Consider the following 19,796-nt stretch of genomic DNA (forward strand, 5'->3'; position numbering starts at 1 on the left):
CCGCTCCGGGGGAAGGGGGTCGTGCCCCCCCCCCTCACGCGGTGCGGCGGGGCGGGGCGGGCTCGCGGCGGAGCGGGGCGGGGCGGCGCGGCGCGGGCGGCGCAGGGTCGCGTGACGCGCCCCAGCTGTCGCGCCCGCCCTGCCGGCCCCCCGCCTGCCCGCCCCCCGCTCGCGCTCCCCCTCCCCTGCGGCGGCTCTCCCGGTGCATTGTGGGAGCCGCCCGTTGTTCATTTGCCATTCGACCCGATCCGGGGCCTGTTGGGACGGAAGCGCCGCCGAGCCGGATCCATTGTGGGGAGCCCGCGGCGCTGATCTAGGCCGGAGCCGGCGGCCCGGGGGGGGGCAGCGGCCGGACCCCCTCTTCATTTCTCTCGGCTGCCGCCCCCGCCCTTCACGCACGGCAGCCGGCGCCTCCTTCCCTTCCCTTCCCGCGGGCAGAGCCCTCGGCCGGGCGGGGAGCGGCGGGCCAGGGGCGCGAGGCGGCGGGCGGGGGGCGCGCGCGCGCCCGCCATGTTCGCGGAGATGAACCGGCGGACGCTGGCGTTCCGGGGCGGCGGCCTGGTCACCGCGGCAGCGGCGGCGGCCGGTGGCGGGGCCGGCGGCGCGGCCGAGGCCTGGGAGCGGCAGGACCCCGAGGCGCTAAACGGGCGCGGGGCGGACGAGGAAGTGGAGCTGGAGGGGCTGGAGGCCGAAGAGCTGGAGGCGGCCGCCGCCGCCGAGAAGGAGCTGCTGCTGCCTCAGGAGGCGGCCTCACCCCCCGCCGCCGGCCCCATGTTCGCCGAGAGGAACCGCCGGACACTGGCCTTTCGGGGCGGCGGGGGGCTCCTCGCCGCCCCCTCCGCCGCCAACAATGGCTGCGAGGCCTCGGCCTGGCCGCGGAAGCACTTCAACGGGCGGGGGGCGGACGAGGAGATGGAGCTGGAGGGCGCGGAGGGCCTGGAGCCGGAGGGCCTGCTGGAGGGGAAGGAGCTGGTCCAGGACGGCGGCTCCCTGAGTGACAGCAGCGACGATGAGGAGGACGGCGAAGGGGGCAGCCTGGGCGACGGCAGCGGCGCTGAGGGCGGCAGCTGCAGCAGCAGCAGGCGGTCAGGGGGCGACGGAGGGGACGAGGCGGAGGGCAGCAGCGTGGGCGCGGGGGAGGGGGAGAGCATCAAGCATTTCCCGCTCGCCCGGCCCAAGTCGCTGCTGCAGAAGCTGCACATCTCCTTCCAGGGCTCCTGGCTCAAGGAGTTCCCATGGCTCTACTACTGCCAGGAGACGGGGCTGATGTCCTGCGCCTGGTGCACGGCGGCAGCCGCCGCCGCCCCTCCCGAGCTGATCGTGGCCGGCGGAGCCCTGCCCGGGGGGCACGACGAGCTCTGCAAGGGCACACGCAACTACAAACGGGCCCTGCTCCTGCGGCACCACCTCTCCGCCGAGCATCGCCTCAACGAGCCCGTCAGCGCCGAGCAGGTAGGTGGGGGCGGCTGGGGCGGGTGGGGGGGCGGTGAGGGGGAGAGGCCGGCCTCCCCTTTCGCATAGGTTTTGTTGGTGGTTTTGTGTTGGTTTTTTTTTTTTGTCCACGTGCGTGCACGTCTTTAAATGGCTTCCTGTGTGTGTTGTTGCCCGGCGGGCCGGGCACGCCGTCCCCGGTGCGGGGGGGGAGTCCGCTCGCCCCTTTAGGCTGGCTCCCCCGCCGGGTGTGGGCAGGGGCAGCGCTGTCAGCCCGGTCGTCCCGCACCTCGGGAGCGTTCGGGCGAACCGGTGCTTACGGCTGTGGCTCGTTTAAGGTGGCCTCAGCTTGTTGGGACGCGGCGAGTGCCGTTTTCATTAGTTTATCTCTTTATCTCGTGAAGATAAGCCGGCAATGTGGGAAAAAGTTGCGTATGAATACCAGTGTTGCTGCACTGATTTAAAAACACTCGTTACAACTTCCTCCTGCGGTACCGGCGAAGGGAGGGTAGTGTCCGGCGTGTGAAACTGGTACTTGCCAGCGAGAAATTGGAATTCCTCTGCCGTTCTTAGCGGTATGGTCCCTGTGCGTCCATGGGGTAGCCCCGTGCAGTCGGGACTTTTTCGTTTTAAATCTTTTTCCCCATTGCGTTGCTTCAGATCGAGTTACTGAGCAAGAAGTCTGCAATTGCTTGGTGTACGTTTGAGATAAACATGTGGTTTCCTGAAAATCGTAATATGCCAGCTCTCCTCTAATGCTTTGGGACCAGTGAAACTCTTCATGTTCCCCGCTGAACTTGAAATTATTGTGTTTTTTGGCTGCTCTTAGGAATAAGGCAGGGCTGACTTTGGAACATATGTGGACGAAAAGCTCTTAAGGAATACTCGTGTTGAATCACCAGCCTTCTGCAGCCTTTCCTCCTAAGGGTGCCTGCGCTGCAAAAGTTCACCCGGATCGCCTAGCTGGCGTTTAAACTTGCCAGCGGGCACGAGCTGATGTGCTTCAGGTTAGGCTAGTATTCGAACTGTTAGGCTGAACTTGAGCTGTTAGCTGGAATTAATCCCTGAGCACTCTGTTTTCACTATTTAGAGCTCAGTTTTAATTGAAAGACCCGCCTTGGTTGTATAGATGTATCTGGAGTCTGAATTGTAGTGCAATAATTAAATTGAGCTTATTGCCTGACTGCTTTAAGGATCTCAGGGTACCTTGGACAAGAGCTGCGATTCTGATGTTCAGATAGGATATCGGGATGACAGATAAAATATTAGGTGAAGATAAGATTTCTTACAGCTAGTTAGAAAAGAAAGGCAAGTTTTATGTGAAATTGCTGCAAGATTGCAAGGAAAACCTTACAGTGTGTAAATAGCAATTATCCAAAATATTATTTTTGGATTTCTAAATGCAACGTTCACCTTCAAAATGAGTAACACTATTTTTTTAAGTAAGTGTGTTTCTGAGGCAGCTTTTGTGGCTACAGATGCTTCATGGCAGTAAGTCATTTTATCAGTTTCCCCCAGTCTGGGGTTTGCTATTCACTCTGCAGAATTTCAGCCCAACTTGCCTTAAATAACTTGTTTCTAATTGTGAAACTTTCATTCTTAATTTCTTTTACTTTTTTTACATCTTTGAAAATGTTCTTTTTGTTTAATGTTATTGCAGTATATTCCTTATCATCTTATTGCCTAGTTTTCTGACTTTTGAGTTGTGAATGATTACCCTGTAAAGGTATGTCCTGTCGCTGTGTAGCCTCCTGTGTCGCTAGATGTTGCTAATTCATGCTACACATGGAAGTTTCTCTCTCGCTTCCATTAAGCTATGCATAAATAAAAAATACTCTGAGCAGTTTTTCCTACTAAACTTACTAATTTTTTCTTTCTGTCTTCCTATCCCCGGTCTGTTGTAAGAGTATAAAATATCGGGAGGGGGGAAACGACAGAATATTGGTTTGCATGTTACAGTAGCCTAGAAGTTAATGTAAGTATTTATTTGGAGATTAACCTTTCACTGTCATGGGAATCTTTTGTAAAAATGAGCCTCTGCTTCTATACCGCTATTGGTTTAAGAAAAAATATTTGTAGTAACTGTAATAAGTTAAACAGTATGATAGATGAGATGTATCAGCGCTTCTTTCCTACTGTATTGAAGATAAGGTTTGGACAAAGTAAGCTTCTGTGATGTGGCTGTGCAGAGATTAGCACTGTTTTCCACTTGAAAACACCAGATGTATCCCTGTGCAATTACATTTCAGTTAAAAACTTACAAGGGAAGGAATTGCAGTTTTCAAAAGTCTGTGTAGTTTTCTTTGTGGTGTGCTTTCAGGTTACACTTTATTGCAAATCTGATTAAGAATCTGTTTTCTTTCCACTTTTATGTTCAATTTCCATATCCTTTCACACTTTCAATAGCACTTGAATTTCTCTTGATAGGTATGTTTAAATTAATTCCAAAACAGTAGCCCCATATTTTCTTAATGCCATGATACCAGATACATGGAACAAAAGTAGGCAATTTGTACCCTCACCATATTTCCAACACACATAATGAGGCAGCAAAGCCATTTAGATTTAATGAAACTTGGGAGAGATCTTTCAGCCTTTGTCTTAGAGACAACACACGTATTCTTGACTTGACAAGCTTCAACTGCAGGGCACGTTTAGCAGCTGCTAATAAACATATGGCATAGTGCCACCGTTCAAGTGCGAAAAGGAAATTGTAGGTGTTAAGACACTAAAGCAGTGGAAATTTCTATAGGTCTGTTGGATATTACACTCATGAAGAAATGGGCGATCATTTGAGTTTATTTTTGGGATACATTTAATTTGGAATGCCAAAATACAACACAAGTGGTTGCAGCTGCTGTAATTCAAGGGTATGGAGCTGTCAGTCGGTGCTTCTTTCTAAGACAAAAATCTTGACTCCTTTTTTTTCCTCTATCTTTTAAAAGAATCTGTTCCATATTAAAGCTTATGGAAAGATATAATCAGCCTGAAGCACCTTTGTTTTGGTTTTGGGTTTTTGTTTGTTTGTTGTGGGTGGTTTTTTATAAACAGGTTATTGTGTTGCCAAAAATCTTAAGAAATAGACACTGGGAAATCACTGCAGAAGATCTTAATTCTGTGATGAATTTAGATCCATGAGATGCAGATTTATTGGCTGCTGGGGGTTCCTCCCCTCAAAGCTGCTGCTTAAAACATTTTCTCTCTGGGCATAATTTGAAGCTGAGCTTTGGAAATACTGCCAGAAAAGCTTTCTCCAGCCTAACAGGCATGTTGGTTTAAAGCAGAAGCTCTCCAAAAGGAGGAAGGCCTTTGATGTGCTATTTTTTCCATGTGAACTGTAATTGTTTGCTTTGTATGAGCAGTGATGAATAGAAGTCATGCTTCAGATGTAAGAGTTACATTATTGTGTTCTAGGTTAACTTCTTGAATTACTCTTAGCAGAGAAGAAAACTTGAGGAGGAAGTCAGGCCTTCAGAGTAAGGACCATCACTTACTGTTTTTTTAGATAGTGTTTTTACCAGACCTCGAACTACTTAGTGGGTGTTAGGTTCTTAATGGAACAGTTTTAAATTGGTGAGTTTTCTTTGAGCGATGCTGTGGCATGTAAAATGGCAGCAGAGCATCATGTGTGCAGCTGATAGCACTGTCTTTGGAGATAATTCCTCTCACTAGATGCACGTGCTTAAGAAGTTCCTGATCGCTCACTTTTGTTAGAGGATCCAGTTCTCAGGATAAGGATTAATTTGGGGGCAGTGGAAAACTGCTGTAGACTAAGGTGTGGTAATGGGGAAGGGATTACAAAAACGGGGCATAACTACTTTTCATACAGCTACAGCTGCGATGGAATCTGTGGTTAGATTGATTGATTTTGGGTTTGTTTGGTGGTTTTTGGTTTGGTTTTTTTCTCCCCCATCCCCCACTCCCAGGAGAGAGTATGCCGATGGCACAGGAGGAGAAAGAAAAGCAAGTTTCTGGTAGCAGTTTTTGATCCTCTGTTTCTGTTCCTGTTAGCTTTTAGGCAAGTTTAATTAGTGAATTATACATACGAAAATTTGAAATAGTAATTTATCTTTGGGTGTTTTCAGATGAGTCTAACTAATTGAAACTGAGCACAATATTAGTTTCCCTGAGTGCACTCTGTTCTGTTAGACTGCTGCTTAACCTCACTTACAGAAAGAAGCTTTTCAGACTTAGTGCTGTAGATTCCACAAATAAAACTGAAGTAGTCCTGGTTTTTATTCCAGTTTTCTTACCTAGTTTTTGTTAAAGGATAAGGTGGTTTGCTGTTGAGATAACTTAGGTGATAGAGGAATATTTGGTCTGTATTCTGAAAGTATAATTGACATCTAAGCATATATCACTGGTTTTTCTTCTCATCAGAACCCTTATCAGAACTCTCATCATCTACCCGTATGATGATGTGCCATAAGTACAACATAAGTAACAGAAGCTTGAAATAGACTACTACTTTAATTTTCTGTGATTATTTTCTGCCCCATACCTCCTATAGAACTGTGTTGTACTTTTCTATACAAAAGGGAGATGTTTAAAACCCTCCAAGGGATATTAATTTTTTTCATTCTTCTCATAGTAAATGTTAATTCTACTTGTCACACTTGGCTTACATAGGCTTGATAACTGTTCAGATGTCAGGCTTTCATTTCATTTGAGGTGTGGCATTATGGTTAGCTGCTTCCATAGCAGCAGTTAAACAGTTGTTTTCAGTGTTACTGTTAGTTTTAAAATATTCATGCACCCATTTCTGTAAAGCTGTAATATTGATCTCTCTTTCCCCCCCCCCCCGCCCCCAACACATGCCCTGATAGCTTGGCCATTAGTTGCATGATAGTCTCTTATTTTCACTCAGCTGCCTGGCCTTTTCATAATGAAGACATTAGTCTTACGTTTCTGTAGCACATTTGTGATCTGTGATTTGTGATCTGCAGCTCCTTTTTACCATGCTGGCTTGTTGTTTTCTTAGGGGGAAAATAAAATATTGTAAATCTTGATTTCTTTTTTTATCAACTTGATTGGATACATACACATGCTCAGTGAAAATGTACTATTAGCTCCATTCTTTAATCAGACAATTGTGAAAAGAACCGCTGCAGAGTATTTTTAAATTTTATGTAGTGTTTAAGGTGTTCTCAGAGAATGAAATTGTCAGCTATCATAGCATCTACCTAGCACTTACTGTGTGAGATGCAAGTCACTGATGGCTGACTGTGACTAGAGTGACAATACTTTAGGGTATGATAATTTTCATCTTAATCTGATCCAAAGTCAGTGTAATTGGTGTGTGAAACTAAGCGGTGCTCCGTTGCTGGAGTGACAAAGCTAGTCCGGATCTGAAATACGCTGAGAACTTAATGACAGACTTAGTTGTCACATGTTTGGGATGTACTTTCTGTTTCAAAGCTCTGAACTGAGGGAGTACTTGAGTATGTCAGAGCATGCAGAAAAAATTAAGCCGAGGTTGGACAAAAATCTGTTATTTTAGATGTAAATACCATTTTAGAGGATGTAGTTACAGCCTCAGTTGTCATCCCAGCGATCCACACTGGGATTATAACTTGAGGTGAGTACTGAGTCAATGCACTAATTCCTGTGTGATGGAAAGTGACTTCTTTTATATGTATGTATAGCTGGTTTCTGCCATAGTCCCAAATTAAGGGTAGTACTTTTCTGCAATGTTTATTTTAGACCCAGTATAGATTATGGGCTCATGACTGCATTAACAGTACCTCAGTAATGTTGTTTTTGACCTGTAGTGTTGAGGTAGTCGAGTGTTAATGATACCTCTAGCCCCCAATTCTGAGAGTTGTTTTAGAATATATGAAGCAAAAATAATGACATAATTTGCAAAATGTTTAGGATGAGAGATCATCACCATATTGGAGCAAGCCAGTTTTGAACTGTCCTTACTTGCTAGGGAAGAAGAGTCTCAAGAGATCCAGTATAAAACAGGCTCTGTCTTCGTCGCTGCTCTCGATGGCAGCATGTATCAATCAATATAAGTATAGTCTCAAATACGCCAGTCTGGGGTGTTTTCTGCTTTGTTCTATCTGCTGCTTTGTATAGCAGCTCTGAATCACCATTGACTGAACATCAGTTATAAATCTTCTAAATGCTCTAAAATCCAGTTCAGATCTCTTGTTTCTTATCAGCCTTTCACTGTCTGAACTAATCTTTCATAACTAATTTCTTAGTGTTAGGTTTTCTGATGCTACTTTCAGCAAAATTTTCAAGCAACGTTTGAGATCACACCTTCAAAAGGAGGCACATAAGTACATATTGTCTATATAATAAGTATGTATCAGTTAAAGGTGTTGCCTCTGGAAAGTTTGAGTGAAGCACGATTCAAGAAAGTCTTTGTTAAATAATGTAGTGGAAGCTTAAGTTTTGTTTGGTCACCTGCAGTGTTCTGTCCACTTGTGTAATACAGCTATTTAATCCTAAGCCTGTGCAATTAGAAAATAAAGAAATGCCTAATTTGTAGAACTGTATTAGAAATATAGCTGCTCTTATAACTACTTCGGTTACATGTTTTCTTTAAAATGTATAAGAGATTGGGAGATACAGACCTAATCTTTGTGTATTCATCTCTCAGCCTGAGAAAATGTTGACTCAGTTATTGAGGTTGAATTTACCCATTTAAGTGGGGTTTTCTAGGATGGAATGGGGGGTTGGTTATGTGAGAACCATCTAGTTAAATCTTTGGAAAGAGAGACTCCTGAATCTTTAATGTATTTGGGTTAAGAAAAACAAGTTGTTCACACCCAACTAAATCTTTCCTTACTTCTGGCTGCAGCTTCACTTCCTTTGCCCTCAAGGCAATTCTGCTAGTTCTGTTTTTGTTCCAAATTTGGGGGCAGAGGTTGCAGAGTGAGATCATGATTCTTAGTTTTCAGAAATATTTTTAAATTATATATTCCTGCCTGACTTTATGACCAAGTACATAAATAAAAAATGAAATCGTTTGAATAACATTATCTTTTTAAGTTTATTTTCATATCCTTATTATAGTGTTGGAGGACTAAGGAGAGCGTTCATTAAGAGCTAATTATGGTTGTGGTTTTTCTAATTGCAGGAGTCAGAGTTACCATCAGAACTGAATAATGAAGGATACTGTGATTTTAACAGCAGGCCAAATGAGAACTCTTACTGCTATCAGCTCCTGCAAGAGCTCAACGAGCAGAGGAAGAAAGGCATTCTTTGTGATGTTAATATTGTGGTGAGTGGGAGGGTCTTCAGAGCTCACAAGAACATCCTGGTTGCAGGCAGCCGCTTCTTTAAGACTCTGTATTGCTTTACAAACAAAGAAAGCCGTAACCAAACCACTGTTACCTATTTAGACGTTGTTGCTGTTCAAGGTTTTTCTGTCATCTTGGACTTCTTATATTCTGGTAACCTCGTGCTTACGAGCCAAAATGCCATTGAAGTGATGTCAGTGGCCAGCTACCTTCAAATGACAGAGGTTGTCCAGTCCTGCCGCAACTTCATCAAAGATGCCTTAAACATAAGTATAAAATCAGAAGCTCCAGAGACTGTTGTAGTGGATTACAACAGAAGATCTGTTAGTAGGGATGGTTTGTCTCCAAGGGATCAGAAAGTTGCCAGCTTCTGGGCAACGCGAAACCTTACCAACTTGGCAAGTAGCATAAAAACTGAGAACGATGGTTACCCTATTGATGAGGGCCAAATGGAAAGTTACCAAATGAATGACTGCGGTTGGGTCCAGGACAGCTCACCTGAAATGGCTGAAAATGAATCTCAAGGTGAGGGAAAAGTTTTTGTATGGAATGACATGGGCGCACAGGGACAATCAGTTCAAGAACCTGGAAAAGCAAGAAGGAAAAACCAAACTGCAAAGAGATTTATTTATAATATACCACCTAATACTGAAGAGAACTCAGAAGATTGCTCAGTGTTGCAACCATCAGTCCCATATCCAGAAGAAGATTTGTCATTTATTAAAGAAGAAGCAGGTAAATATTGCTTAACATCAGTTATATAATTTGAAAACTAAATTATTGAATAAAGTATATGACAATAACTTTTATAAAGGTATGTTGGATAGGATCTTTTAGTAAAAGTCAGCACACCAATCAGGTTACTAAATCAGTAATCTGATTCTCCACCTTGGGGCACAGCAGTGTATCTTCAGCTAGAGAAAGGAATGGCAGTGCTGTGCCATGCAGTATGTAACACTGCTTGCATTTGATGCTTGAGTTGGGGATCCTTACCAGCTGGTAGAAACTAAAATTTTTACATTTAATCTGTAGCCACTCTTAGGCACAAAATCAAAGGGTGATAACTGGTGGCTAATAATGTTCTCTCGTTGCACAGAGAAAGGGTTTTTATAATTTTCTTCCCTACACTAGCAAAAGATTTTTCTGGTGATCTCCCTCACCTGAGTGTCACCCAGAAGCAGAAGTCAGATTGCTGCTGCTGTTTATTGTAGAGGTATCTGGAAAGCTACAAAATGGAGTAATCCTGAATCTCGAAGATGATTTGTGAAATGGATTGGAAAGAGATGCCACAATGACGTACAGCAGAGGGAATATCTTTTTTTGTTGAATTATTCTTTAAACAAATGCTGGGAGTGACTGAATTCATAGGATTTTTTTTACTCAAGGATCTATGTTTAATGTAAATGCTAGAATAAGATTAAGTATCTGTTTGCTAAACAAATATGATCACACAAAGAATTATAAGCAGACTATTCACAGTGTAATTGGAATTTGGAGCAATGTAATTAAATTCCATTTTTACTTTTTAAATTATTATTATTATACTGTATGAGTAGTTGAAGTTTATATTTGAAGTACTGCCATTTACCTGTATCGCTCTTAGATGAATTAGCAGCTTTGAGAACTTGCCCAATTTAGGAGTTAAAGGTGTATTTGAGACGTCGCTGGAACCAAGTTCTCTCAATACATCTGTTTCTAAAGCATTTAAAAATGTACGCCACTTTCAAACATGAAGGGACTGTGGATATCCTGCTTCCCAGGTTCAAGAGGTAGAACTAAGAGGAGGGAAAAAAAGAAATTGTCACTCACATGGGCGGGTATAGAATATTTCTGGATATTTTTGTATTCCAGTGACAAAACAGAGATTTGAAAGCCTGAGTTCTGGGAGAGTCTAGGAACCTATATTTACTTGGTGGAAGGAAGGATGGGCTTGGTTTCTTCCTGTACCCCCTGACAGAAATCCTTTCAGAAGTGGCAGGGACAGGCTGTCTCTCCTGGGCCCTGAAAGGGCTCTGCCAGCAGTGTGTGGGTGCCTACCTGTGCATGGTGCCAGTGGCATGTGGCCTTACGGGGTGGTACAGACTGGAACTACGGACCCCTACATCTGGCACACAAGCAAGGGCAGCCAGTACAAGAGAGGTCCATACAGTTTGCAAGTAGTGGGCATGACAGGAGTGGCTCTGGGGAAGCAGCTGGGCTGAGGAGCTAACATTCATTCTGCAAATGCTTCAGGGGGTTTGCTTATCTGTAGTCCTTACCTCTTAACTCCGTGGGTAGGTCTGCCTTAGCTTTGCCGTTCAGTTTGGGAGTGTGCACTTGTAAAATGAGTTTCCTGATTTCTCTTGCTGTCTAAGCTTTCTTAGACAGCACAGGGTTTCTTCTGGTTGAAGTGAAGGTAGAAGTGAAGGTAGAAGTTGTGTTTCAGAAACTTGCCTATTGTGTGCCAACTGCTAACAGGCCTTGAGTCTACAGCACCAGGTTAGATCTGGCCTTAAGTAAAGCACCTTTAGATGCATGTAGTGGGAACGTTGAGTCCTTGGCACCCACACAACAAATCTGCCTGTGCTGGGCTATGCTGCTTGCTAAATACAGGCTTAGTTGCAGCAGCATGAAAAAGGGCAGCAGAGGGTCTGGAGCAGGAGCTGAGGACCTGTATATTAATTACAGAAACATCAAATTTCTGACACAATTTAGGATGTGATTTCTGTTTCTGATTTATAGGGGGTAGATATTAAACCTCTTTTGCTGTTGGAAATACCACAGATAATATGTCTACTAAATGATGACCCCAGCAACAGAAATAAATACTTGTTTGCATGCTGAGAACTTGAATATGTGCTCTGGTACTTTCTTGAAGAAATAATGGAGGATATGGGCAGTGCAGTAATGATTGAAGAAGTTTAGTCCTTGTTCAGTTTTTTGGACAGAAGCACAGAGGTTTCTAGTAATTCGTTGTGCTAAAGAATTAAATTACAAAATACATCCATGCAACATCTTGATGAAAAGGGCTGTGTTAGAGGCCAGGGGCACACTGAAATTGTGCTGTGGTGTCTGTCCAAAACCATTGAAAGTTCTGTGATTGCAGGGGGGAGTTTATTTTATTGAACTATAAAATGGTGTCAACTAATGATCTCCTTGGTACTTAAGAGTACAACATAAGTGGTCCCAGGTAAAGAATTAAATTTTCTCAGTGTTACAACTATCTTGGAAGCCATCTAATATTTTTATAATAAGACCTTTACTTTTATGAAGTTCTCTGTGATGCACATTGTTTGAAACAAGAAAAGAGATTAGAAATAGGGCTTGGTATAGCTTGCTTTCACCCGTGGTCTGTGCTTTAGCATTTGGTATTCTTTCGCCTCTACTGCTGGCTAGCTTTTTCTTTGCTTTGCAGGTAGATTCCACTCTTAAACACTTTTCTTTCAGTTGTTCCCTATATGCTCAGGAAAAGGTGGAAGAGGGTGGAGTGGAGAATTGGAAGAATGACAAGAATGAGTTGTAGAGTAACCTGCAGGTTATTTGGTAACTTTTTAGTTGTGGATTAAATTTCTTGCAGAGATGAAAAACTACCAGAAATAATAGGCACTGGGAGTTAAAAATTCATAAGAAAATGTCTTCTGGAATTCTATTCTATTCCATAAGGCAATGCTGTGAGACAGAAAAGAATAGTAAATTATTATGATGAAAGCTAAGGAAGTGCACTGTCTCTTTGGTTGCTACAAGGGAAAGAATGAGCTTGTACTATTATACTTTGTCATGTGCTGATGGGGATAACCAACACCAGCTGTGGTTATGAGACGTCCAGTTACATGTAAAGTGAGTTACTGTGTCCTTGATTATAGTTTTGGGTTGTCTGGTGTTTTTGTGAGGGGAAGGAAGTTGATACAGTGGAAGGGAAGCCTATTTAAGCACACTTCCTCTCACTACAAAAATTTACTCTAAAAGCCCCTACCTTGAATTCTGTAGTAAGTGGACTTTCCAGTTGGATACTGCTAGGTAAGTATTAGATAATCAACAAAAAAAGCTTTCTGAACTGTCTAACCCTCCTGTCCCAGCAAAGTGAAGATATTAGAACTGCTTCTTGTAAAATGTGAGTTTTCCTACAGATATCTGTAAGGATATGTCAGCTTCTCCTTCCTCTTGTGCTGTGTGGCCAGTGAGTTCATATTTAACACCTTCCCTTTAAAAGTAGCACTTCGGAGAGCTTAAACTCCATGAAGCTGAGATGGATTTTAAATTGCATGTACTATCTTAATTCATTTACTGACTCTTACTGAAGGTTTCAAGCCTTCCTCCAGTTTTAGCTATATTAATTAAAATAGCTGTGTTTCTTAACACTGAATGTTACGCCTATCTTACTGTTTTCCCTTCTAGTTGATAATCTGCTGAAAAAAAATACCTTTACTGTTTACAGCCACGATGCATCTTAAAACTAACCATTTACTATGGTGAAAATAACAGTGCAATCAGTCAGCATTTCATAGTCAGTTTCCAGATCATAAAAGCCCAGTGACTCTTAATTCATCATATGTCTAATGTCTGTTTGAGGTTTATAAAAACTTTTATCACTTCTTGAATTTGTTTTTCATTTGGGCCTGTTTTTTTTGGAGTACAAGTATCTTATCCTCAGGCTTCAGAATAGAACTGTGAAGTATTGTTTATAGTTTCCAGAGCTGGTGGTGTTGATTCTTAGAGACTTGTATGTAATATCCCCATATGAAGCTACCACTGGATTATTTGTCACTGTGATTTTCAGGCTAGATAATGCTGCGTCATATATTGTGTTGGGGGTGGGGATGAGGGAAAGGATAACAAGGTCAGGATGAAAACAGCAGTTTTGTGAAACAAGAAGGTTCCTGAATGACTTCATAGGTTCTTAAGGAATTTAATTCAGCTTGCTGTAGAAGCAACTACTTTTCAGAAGGATACAGCAGCTAAAAATGTAATGCCGGTCATGGTTCTCCTTGTGATTGGAGGGAGTAGCATGACATGACTTGATCAGGACTTTACAATGAAGACAGGTAACCTCGTGTTTGAAGAAGTCAGAATTGGTGGACTTATCTGGACATGTATATTTCTTGTAGGGATAAACCCCACTTGACTGTCCAAGTTCAAAGAAAAAGAAAATTAGTACAAGAAAATTAACCTTTTTTTTAACCCTACTATTCCACAGTACCATAAGTCTCAGTTACATCTTCCTCAGATCTCCAGCTGGTACCCTGATGCAAAGATTTAAATTGCTTAATAGACCTTTGACCTCTGTACTTGCCCCATTCCCTATATATCCTGGTATTGAAGCCCCCATTGGTTTTTTAGAAGTCATCTAAAGAGTACAATATCTGGGGGGCAGCCTCTTACCCATTCATTAAATTTACCTCTCCCCAGGATGATCCCAAAGAGAAATAGATCTTCACATTCTCATGGTACGGTATACCACTGACCTTGCAACTTTAAGCAATGTTCTATGTATTACTGTTGTGTTGGGGCTTTCTTTTTTAACCCCCCAAAACAGGCAAGGTGGATGGGTTGGGGAGGAAGGTTACGTGGTGTCTACAAACTTTTTCTGCCTGAAAAACTTTTTTTTTGTCTCAATGCAATCGAAGCGCAGGCAATACATTCACTTCTAAAAAATTATCAATCTGTAATGCTGGTCTGTTTTTTTTCTGCTACCTCACTTATGAAATAGTGATGATGATGATGGCAGCAGTTCCATAAATAAAGAAAACCAGGGGCAGTGTATCTTCTTTGTTCATTTGAGGGGCATAACTCCAGCCACAGAAGTTAGCTGTGCTATTTCTTCAGCTGTCTTCCTTCCTGCATTGCAAAGATGTACCTCAGTAAGTCAAATGTAATTAAGTCTATCATTAATCTATCACTGAGCAGTGAAAGTGTTTTTACTCTAGGTGTTTTAGATCCTTTTGGATTGTAGCTGATTTTCAGAGTAGCATGGAGCTTTTTAAACTACCATGAATATTAGAATACAACTTCCTTTAAAAAGTGTTTTTTTCCAGGTAGTAATTACCCTAGAAAGTATTGGGTTTTTTTCCACAGCCCACTTATCACCTACATGGTGTTTTCACATGCCTATCCATTCCCACATGGTATTTATGAAGCTAAAAAAACTGCTAAAGGACTTTTAAAAAATATTCTTTATGCCTTAACTGACATATGGTATCAAAAGCAATGTTAGTTTTCCTATTTAATCTGTAGGTTTTCTGTGTTGGTAGGCCTATTCAATTGAGTTATTCCACCATAACTCCCTGTGAGAGCACTCTTATGCTAGAATGGCTTTGTCATGTAAGAGTTTATGGAAGTAGAAATTGATCAATTGCTGTTCAGTTACTCTGGGTGTACAAGACTTAGTGTGTTGTGTGGGTTTGGAGTTGGTTTGTTTGTCTTTTAAATTTGAGGTATGTTTTCTAAATTTGAGGGTATATCAGGTCATTTGAGGGTTAGGTTATCCTCACTGTTGGTAGCTGAGTGGAATAGGCGTTAAGTGGCATGTAGTTTGACTAAAAGGTGGTTTCTTCAGCTTCTCTTTCCAGGTTCTCTGTCCTTGCTGTGTTTAGCTCGCTGCCCAACCATTTATTCTTTGTGTACATTCTGGAATTCTTGTTTATGGAACTTGGAGTCAGGTTTTTTTGGGGGAAGAGAGAAGCGGGAAGCATTTCTTGTGCCGGTTTCTGGTAGGCATCAGTAAATATGTCCAACCAGAAATGTCTCCATAGTGTAGAAAGCTTATACTAAACATAGAAAGTGTAGAATAGCAAGCTTATGCTATGCGTTTACCCTGAAGCTCATTGTTGTACTTGCAGTGTACATGCATTGGTAGAAGTATAGCTTTAGCAGACAATTCCACTTTAACCGCTAGCCTTCATTGGTGCCGCTTTGTTAGTTACAAGCTTCATCCTGTCATACTGGAAACAATGGAGAGGGGAGTTAGCAAGATCAGAGTTGCCATTTTTACAGTAAAAATATAGCCACAATAGCAGAAGTTCTGGTATTTCTAGGGCTCAGGGTGGGTTTGAGGGAACATTTTTAAAAACATGACCTCAAAAGCTGGGGAAGAAAAACCCCTTTGTTAAGCAGCAGTTGTCTTTCATGGTCAGGTCACGTGTATGAAAAGTACACATTTGCTTGCTTGTGACTTGACTTGATCCCCTTTCTTTAAGGTGTAATGTTGCGTGTTACATTGTAAGGAGAGCACGACACCAGTCTGGCAAGTTTAGTTTGTCATGTAATCACAGATCTTACTGTGGAGACTTCCCAAGGAAGTATCTGGGTGTGTTTGTGGTTTTTATCGGGTTTTTTGTTTGGGTTGGGTTTTTCTTGTTGGTAAAGGTTGGGTTTTTTCTTTTTTGTTTTGGTATTTTTACAGATTTGCACCTCTGTCTTGTACCTTACTTTTCCTCAAAGCCCAGTGTAAAGACAAAATCCTTTGGTATTCCTGGACAAAGTTGGGCTTTGGCAAAGTAAGTCTGGAATGAATGATACTGAGATGCCAGTTCAACACAAGGATTTTGGTCAGTTATGCTACTCCTTCTAAAACTGCCTGCAATTACAGAAGCTAAAATGAAGCGGAGATCTCTTTAGCATTTCCTTTCAACTGTTCCAGCATAAAAAGTTGTTTGGACCAAAACAGTCTCTGCACAGCAATGGTACCTGTGCCTATGTCTTTACATAAGAATAAATACAAATAACAGTTCTTGGTGTATTTGTCTCATCTACAGTGACATCAGTGGTCTTCGATGATGATGCGTGGTGATACTTCTCTTTCCTGTCTCTCAAGCTGACAATTAATTCTTCCTTTGAGAAAACATGGTTACAAGCTACAACATGTAGCTGATAAAATGGTACCAATGGCAGTTCTCTAATGCTGATGCAGAAAGAAACTAATAGCTTTACTGTGTAGAAACCCTTATATTAGTCCTAAGATTGGAATAAATTAATTTTCCTTTTTTTGTTGGATTTTTCCCCCCTTCATTAGGAAAAAAATGGCAGCTTTAAGGACAAATCAAACTTCTTTCCTTGGATTTGTTCTACAATCACTTTTTCAACCAGTTAGCAAGAAAATAGGAGCAGAACATAATACGAAGACATTTACTTTAGTTACCAGAGCATCTAGAATGGTTGTTGTTTTTTATTCTATTAAAGGATCTTAATCCTAAATGCCAGTCAGTCACAAGGAGTTTCATGCAGCCTTTCAGGTGTATATATATCCTTGAAAGTCCTACTTATGTTAACACTTTAAATATAAGACTTGATGAAAAGGGGATGTGAAAAGTTTATATTAGAAAGTATTTGAGTTACCTCTTGAATACTTTACTTGAGAAAACTCTTTAGGTACATCCTTACATTTACTTATTCATGACCTGGCCCTTAAACTTCTGAACTAGATCATGAGCTCATCGATTAAGTTGTTTTCTTGACAGTGAAGTCAAGAAGGGCTATTTTCCTGAAAATAGCTTACCAAGTCTTACTGTTCAACGTCTTCATCAGTGATCAGGGTAGTAGGACAGAAGATGCTCTCAGCAAGTTTGCAGATGACATCAAATTGGTGAGGATGGCTGATCTGCTAGAGGGCAAGGCTGGACTGTTGTTCAGATGGACCTTGACAATCTGTAGGAATTGTCCAGCAGGAACTCCCAAGATGCTGTGCCAAGACAAATGTCAAGTCCTGCCTCTAGAAGTAACAACCCTGTATTAGTACAAGCTGAGCGCTGAGTGGCTGTGTAGTAACTCTGTGGAAAAGAGCTGGGACGTCCTTGTGGACAGCAAACAAGTCGGTAGCGCATCGTAGGAGCAATGAGGGCTAGCCTCGTAGTGGTATTAGCAAGAATATAGTCAGCAGACTGAGGGAAGTGATGATAACACCCCTGAACTCAGGACTGGCAAGACTGCATATGAAATCCTGTGCCCAGTTCAGGACAGCCCAGTACGAGAAAGATGCTGGCAAGCTGGAGGGAGTCTGGTGGAGGGGCTGTAGGTGATTAGGAGGATGGAGACCATGTTGTTCAATGAGAAGCTGAGGAGCTGAATTTATTTAGTATGGAGAAGGCTGAGGGGCCTACCTGCTGTCTTCCCCCACCTTGAGGGGATTACAGAGGAAGTGAACCCAGATGCTTTTGAGAGGTGCACATGACAGGGCAAGAGTCAATTGTCAGAAGTTGCAGCTAAGGAAATTCCAGCTGTATATGAAGAAAACTGTTGACTATGAGAGTGGTTGTGTTCAAACATATTGTTTAAAGGGTTTTTGGAATCTCCAGTCCTTGTAGACATTTAAAATTTGGCAAGGTCCAAAGCAACATATAGTCCAACTTTGAAGTTAGCCCTGCTGTAAGCAGGAGGCTGAACTAGGTGACCTTCAGAGGTCACTTCAGACCTAAGTTTTTGTTCTGAGTCTGTGGTAGTGCCTGAGAACAACGCTCTCCCACAAATAAGTGATCTGGATGAGGAAAGCTCTTACTATCCTGTGTTCCACTGATGTAGCCTTTGTGGGGAGAGATCAGCAAAATAACTTTCTAATGTGAATGGCACCCCTTTCTCAGGGAATTTAGGGAATATATGGTAAGTTGAAGCAAGTAGATGATACATTTGGCACCAGTTGATGGTCATCTGGCAGGGTTAGTTGATGACAGATCTGCCTCCATAGTCAAGGCAATAAACCATTTTTTAATGAATGAGAAACAGTAAAAATTAAGAGCAATTGGACGCAGCACACAGAGTATGAGTAAGATTGCATTGGCAAAATGTCTTTAAGTTTGTCTGAGCCTGCTGTTGGAAAAGGCAGTTGAGAAGTAACATACTTTGACCCCTTTTCAGAAGCAAGGTTAAAGATGTGAGTAATACTCTGGGAACAAATGGAGTACAATGTCTTTTCTTTCCCCCACCTTCCCAGTACCTCAGGCTTGGCAATGCTGTTTTTTCTGTCATGTTACTTAACGTAAACAGCACATGCAGCTCTCCAGGAGCAATCCAGGTTGATTCAGTAGATTACCACTGCTGTCTTTACAATCCCTGAAAGCTATGGATTGCTTATCCTGTCTTTTTTTTTCAATTGATCTGAATGAGCAGTCAATGTCAGAAAACCTGGTAGAAAAAAATAGTAGAATTCCTTTTTCTCCTCTTTTGGCATTGTTTTTAGTGGTAATAGGTATAAAGACAGCAGAAGTTAAGTTCATTACAGACAACTGTATCTAATGCAAAGTTTTAGGTCTTCTCCCTCAGCGCACGCTAAGTCCAGATCCCTTTCTATAATGACCTGTTCGATGGCCTACATTGTTGATCTTCTCATTAATCTCCTTGATCATCCCCTACTCAGTAACGTCTCATTTTCTTCCCCCCAAAATTGGCATATTTCTGGTTACAGAAAAAGAGCAAAACTTGTCATACTAATGATGTTTCCATTCACATGTGGTCTCTCTTTCTGGTGACACTCCCCTACCTCTTCCCTTCAAAACTGGAAATCAGTGTCTGACTTCTGGTTATCCTTTTTCCTGAGAAAAAGGAAATTTGGAAACAGAGTAGGACATAAAATGTTTCCATCACATTTTTGTTAGTTGTGTAAAAGCCTGTACAACCACTTCATTGTACTTTGCATTGTCTTTATCTCATCTCACATTGGTGTCTTGAGAATTGCAGCGCTGACAGCTATCAGCTTATTTGTATTGTTTTTTTTTATTATTTTAGTTATGTGGTGTAGTGGTGGTGTTTATGGTTTTCTGGGTTGTTTTGCCTTTTTTTAAGATCAGGTTACTGATAGAAACCTCTTCTCCATGCAGGGTAGAACAATGGTTACGTGTTGGCGGCTAACTGACATTTAAATTACTAACTTACACCTCTCTTAGGAATCAACTAAACTGTAAAAAATGTATCTTTATATCAAAGGAAAGTTGTGGTCAGATGACCTGGTCTGGAGATACTGAACACTATGGCTTCTTTCTTTTTAAAGGATCTTAGTGCTGTCTGTACTTCCCCCTTTGCACCCCACCCGCAGTCTACCAGTACAACTGCGTATGTAGTTGCTTTCGGTCTCCTGTGAAAATCATCTGGGTTTAAGCTGACAGGAACAGGTTAGATCTAACAGGATGGCTGATCTGCAGTTTTGTAAGC

At 42.3% G+C, this 19,796-nt stretch overlaps 1 protein-coding gene across 1 annotated transcript in view; it reads left to right on the top strand.

The window, feature by feature from the left end:
* Nucleotides 1-318: 318 nt before the first annotated feature.
* The window catches only part of ZBTB10 (zinc finger and BTB domain containing 10), a 29,666-nt gene continuing 10,188 nt past the window's right edge, over nucleotides 319-19,796 (top strand). Inside the window, exons 1-2 of the mRNA XM_075085297.1 lie at nucleotides 319-1,452; nucleotides 8,522-9,419. Coding sequence (XP_074941398.1) covers nucleotides 511-1,452; nucleotides 8,522-9,419 — 1,840 coding nt within the window. The 5' untranslated portion in view covers nucleotides 319-510. The remainder of the gene's footprint in view (nucleotides 1,453-8,521; nucleotides 9,420-19,796) is intronic.

Source organism: Phalacrocorax aristotelis, chromosome 2, assembly GCF_949628215.1.
Source record: "Phalacrocorax aristotelis chromosome 2, bGulAri2.1, whole genome shotgun sequence".
Lineage (NCBI taxonomy): Eukaryota > Metazoa > Chordata > Aves > Suliformes > Phalacrocoracidae > Phalacrocorax > Phalacrocorax aristotelis.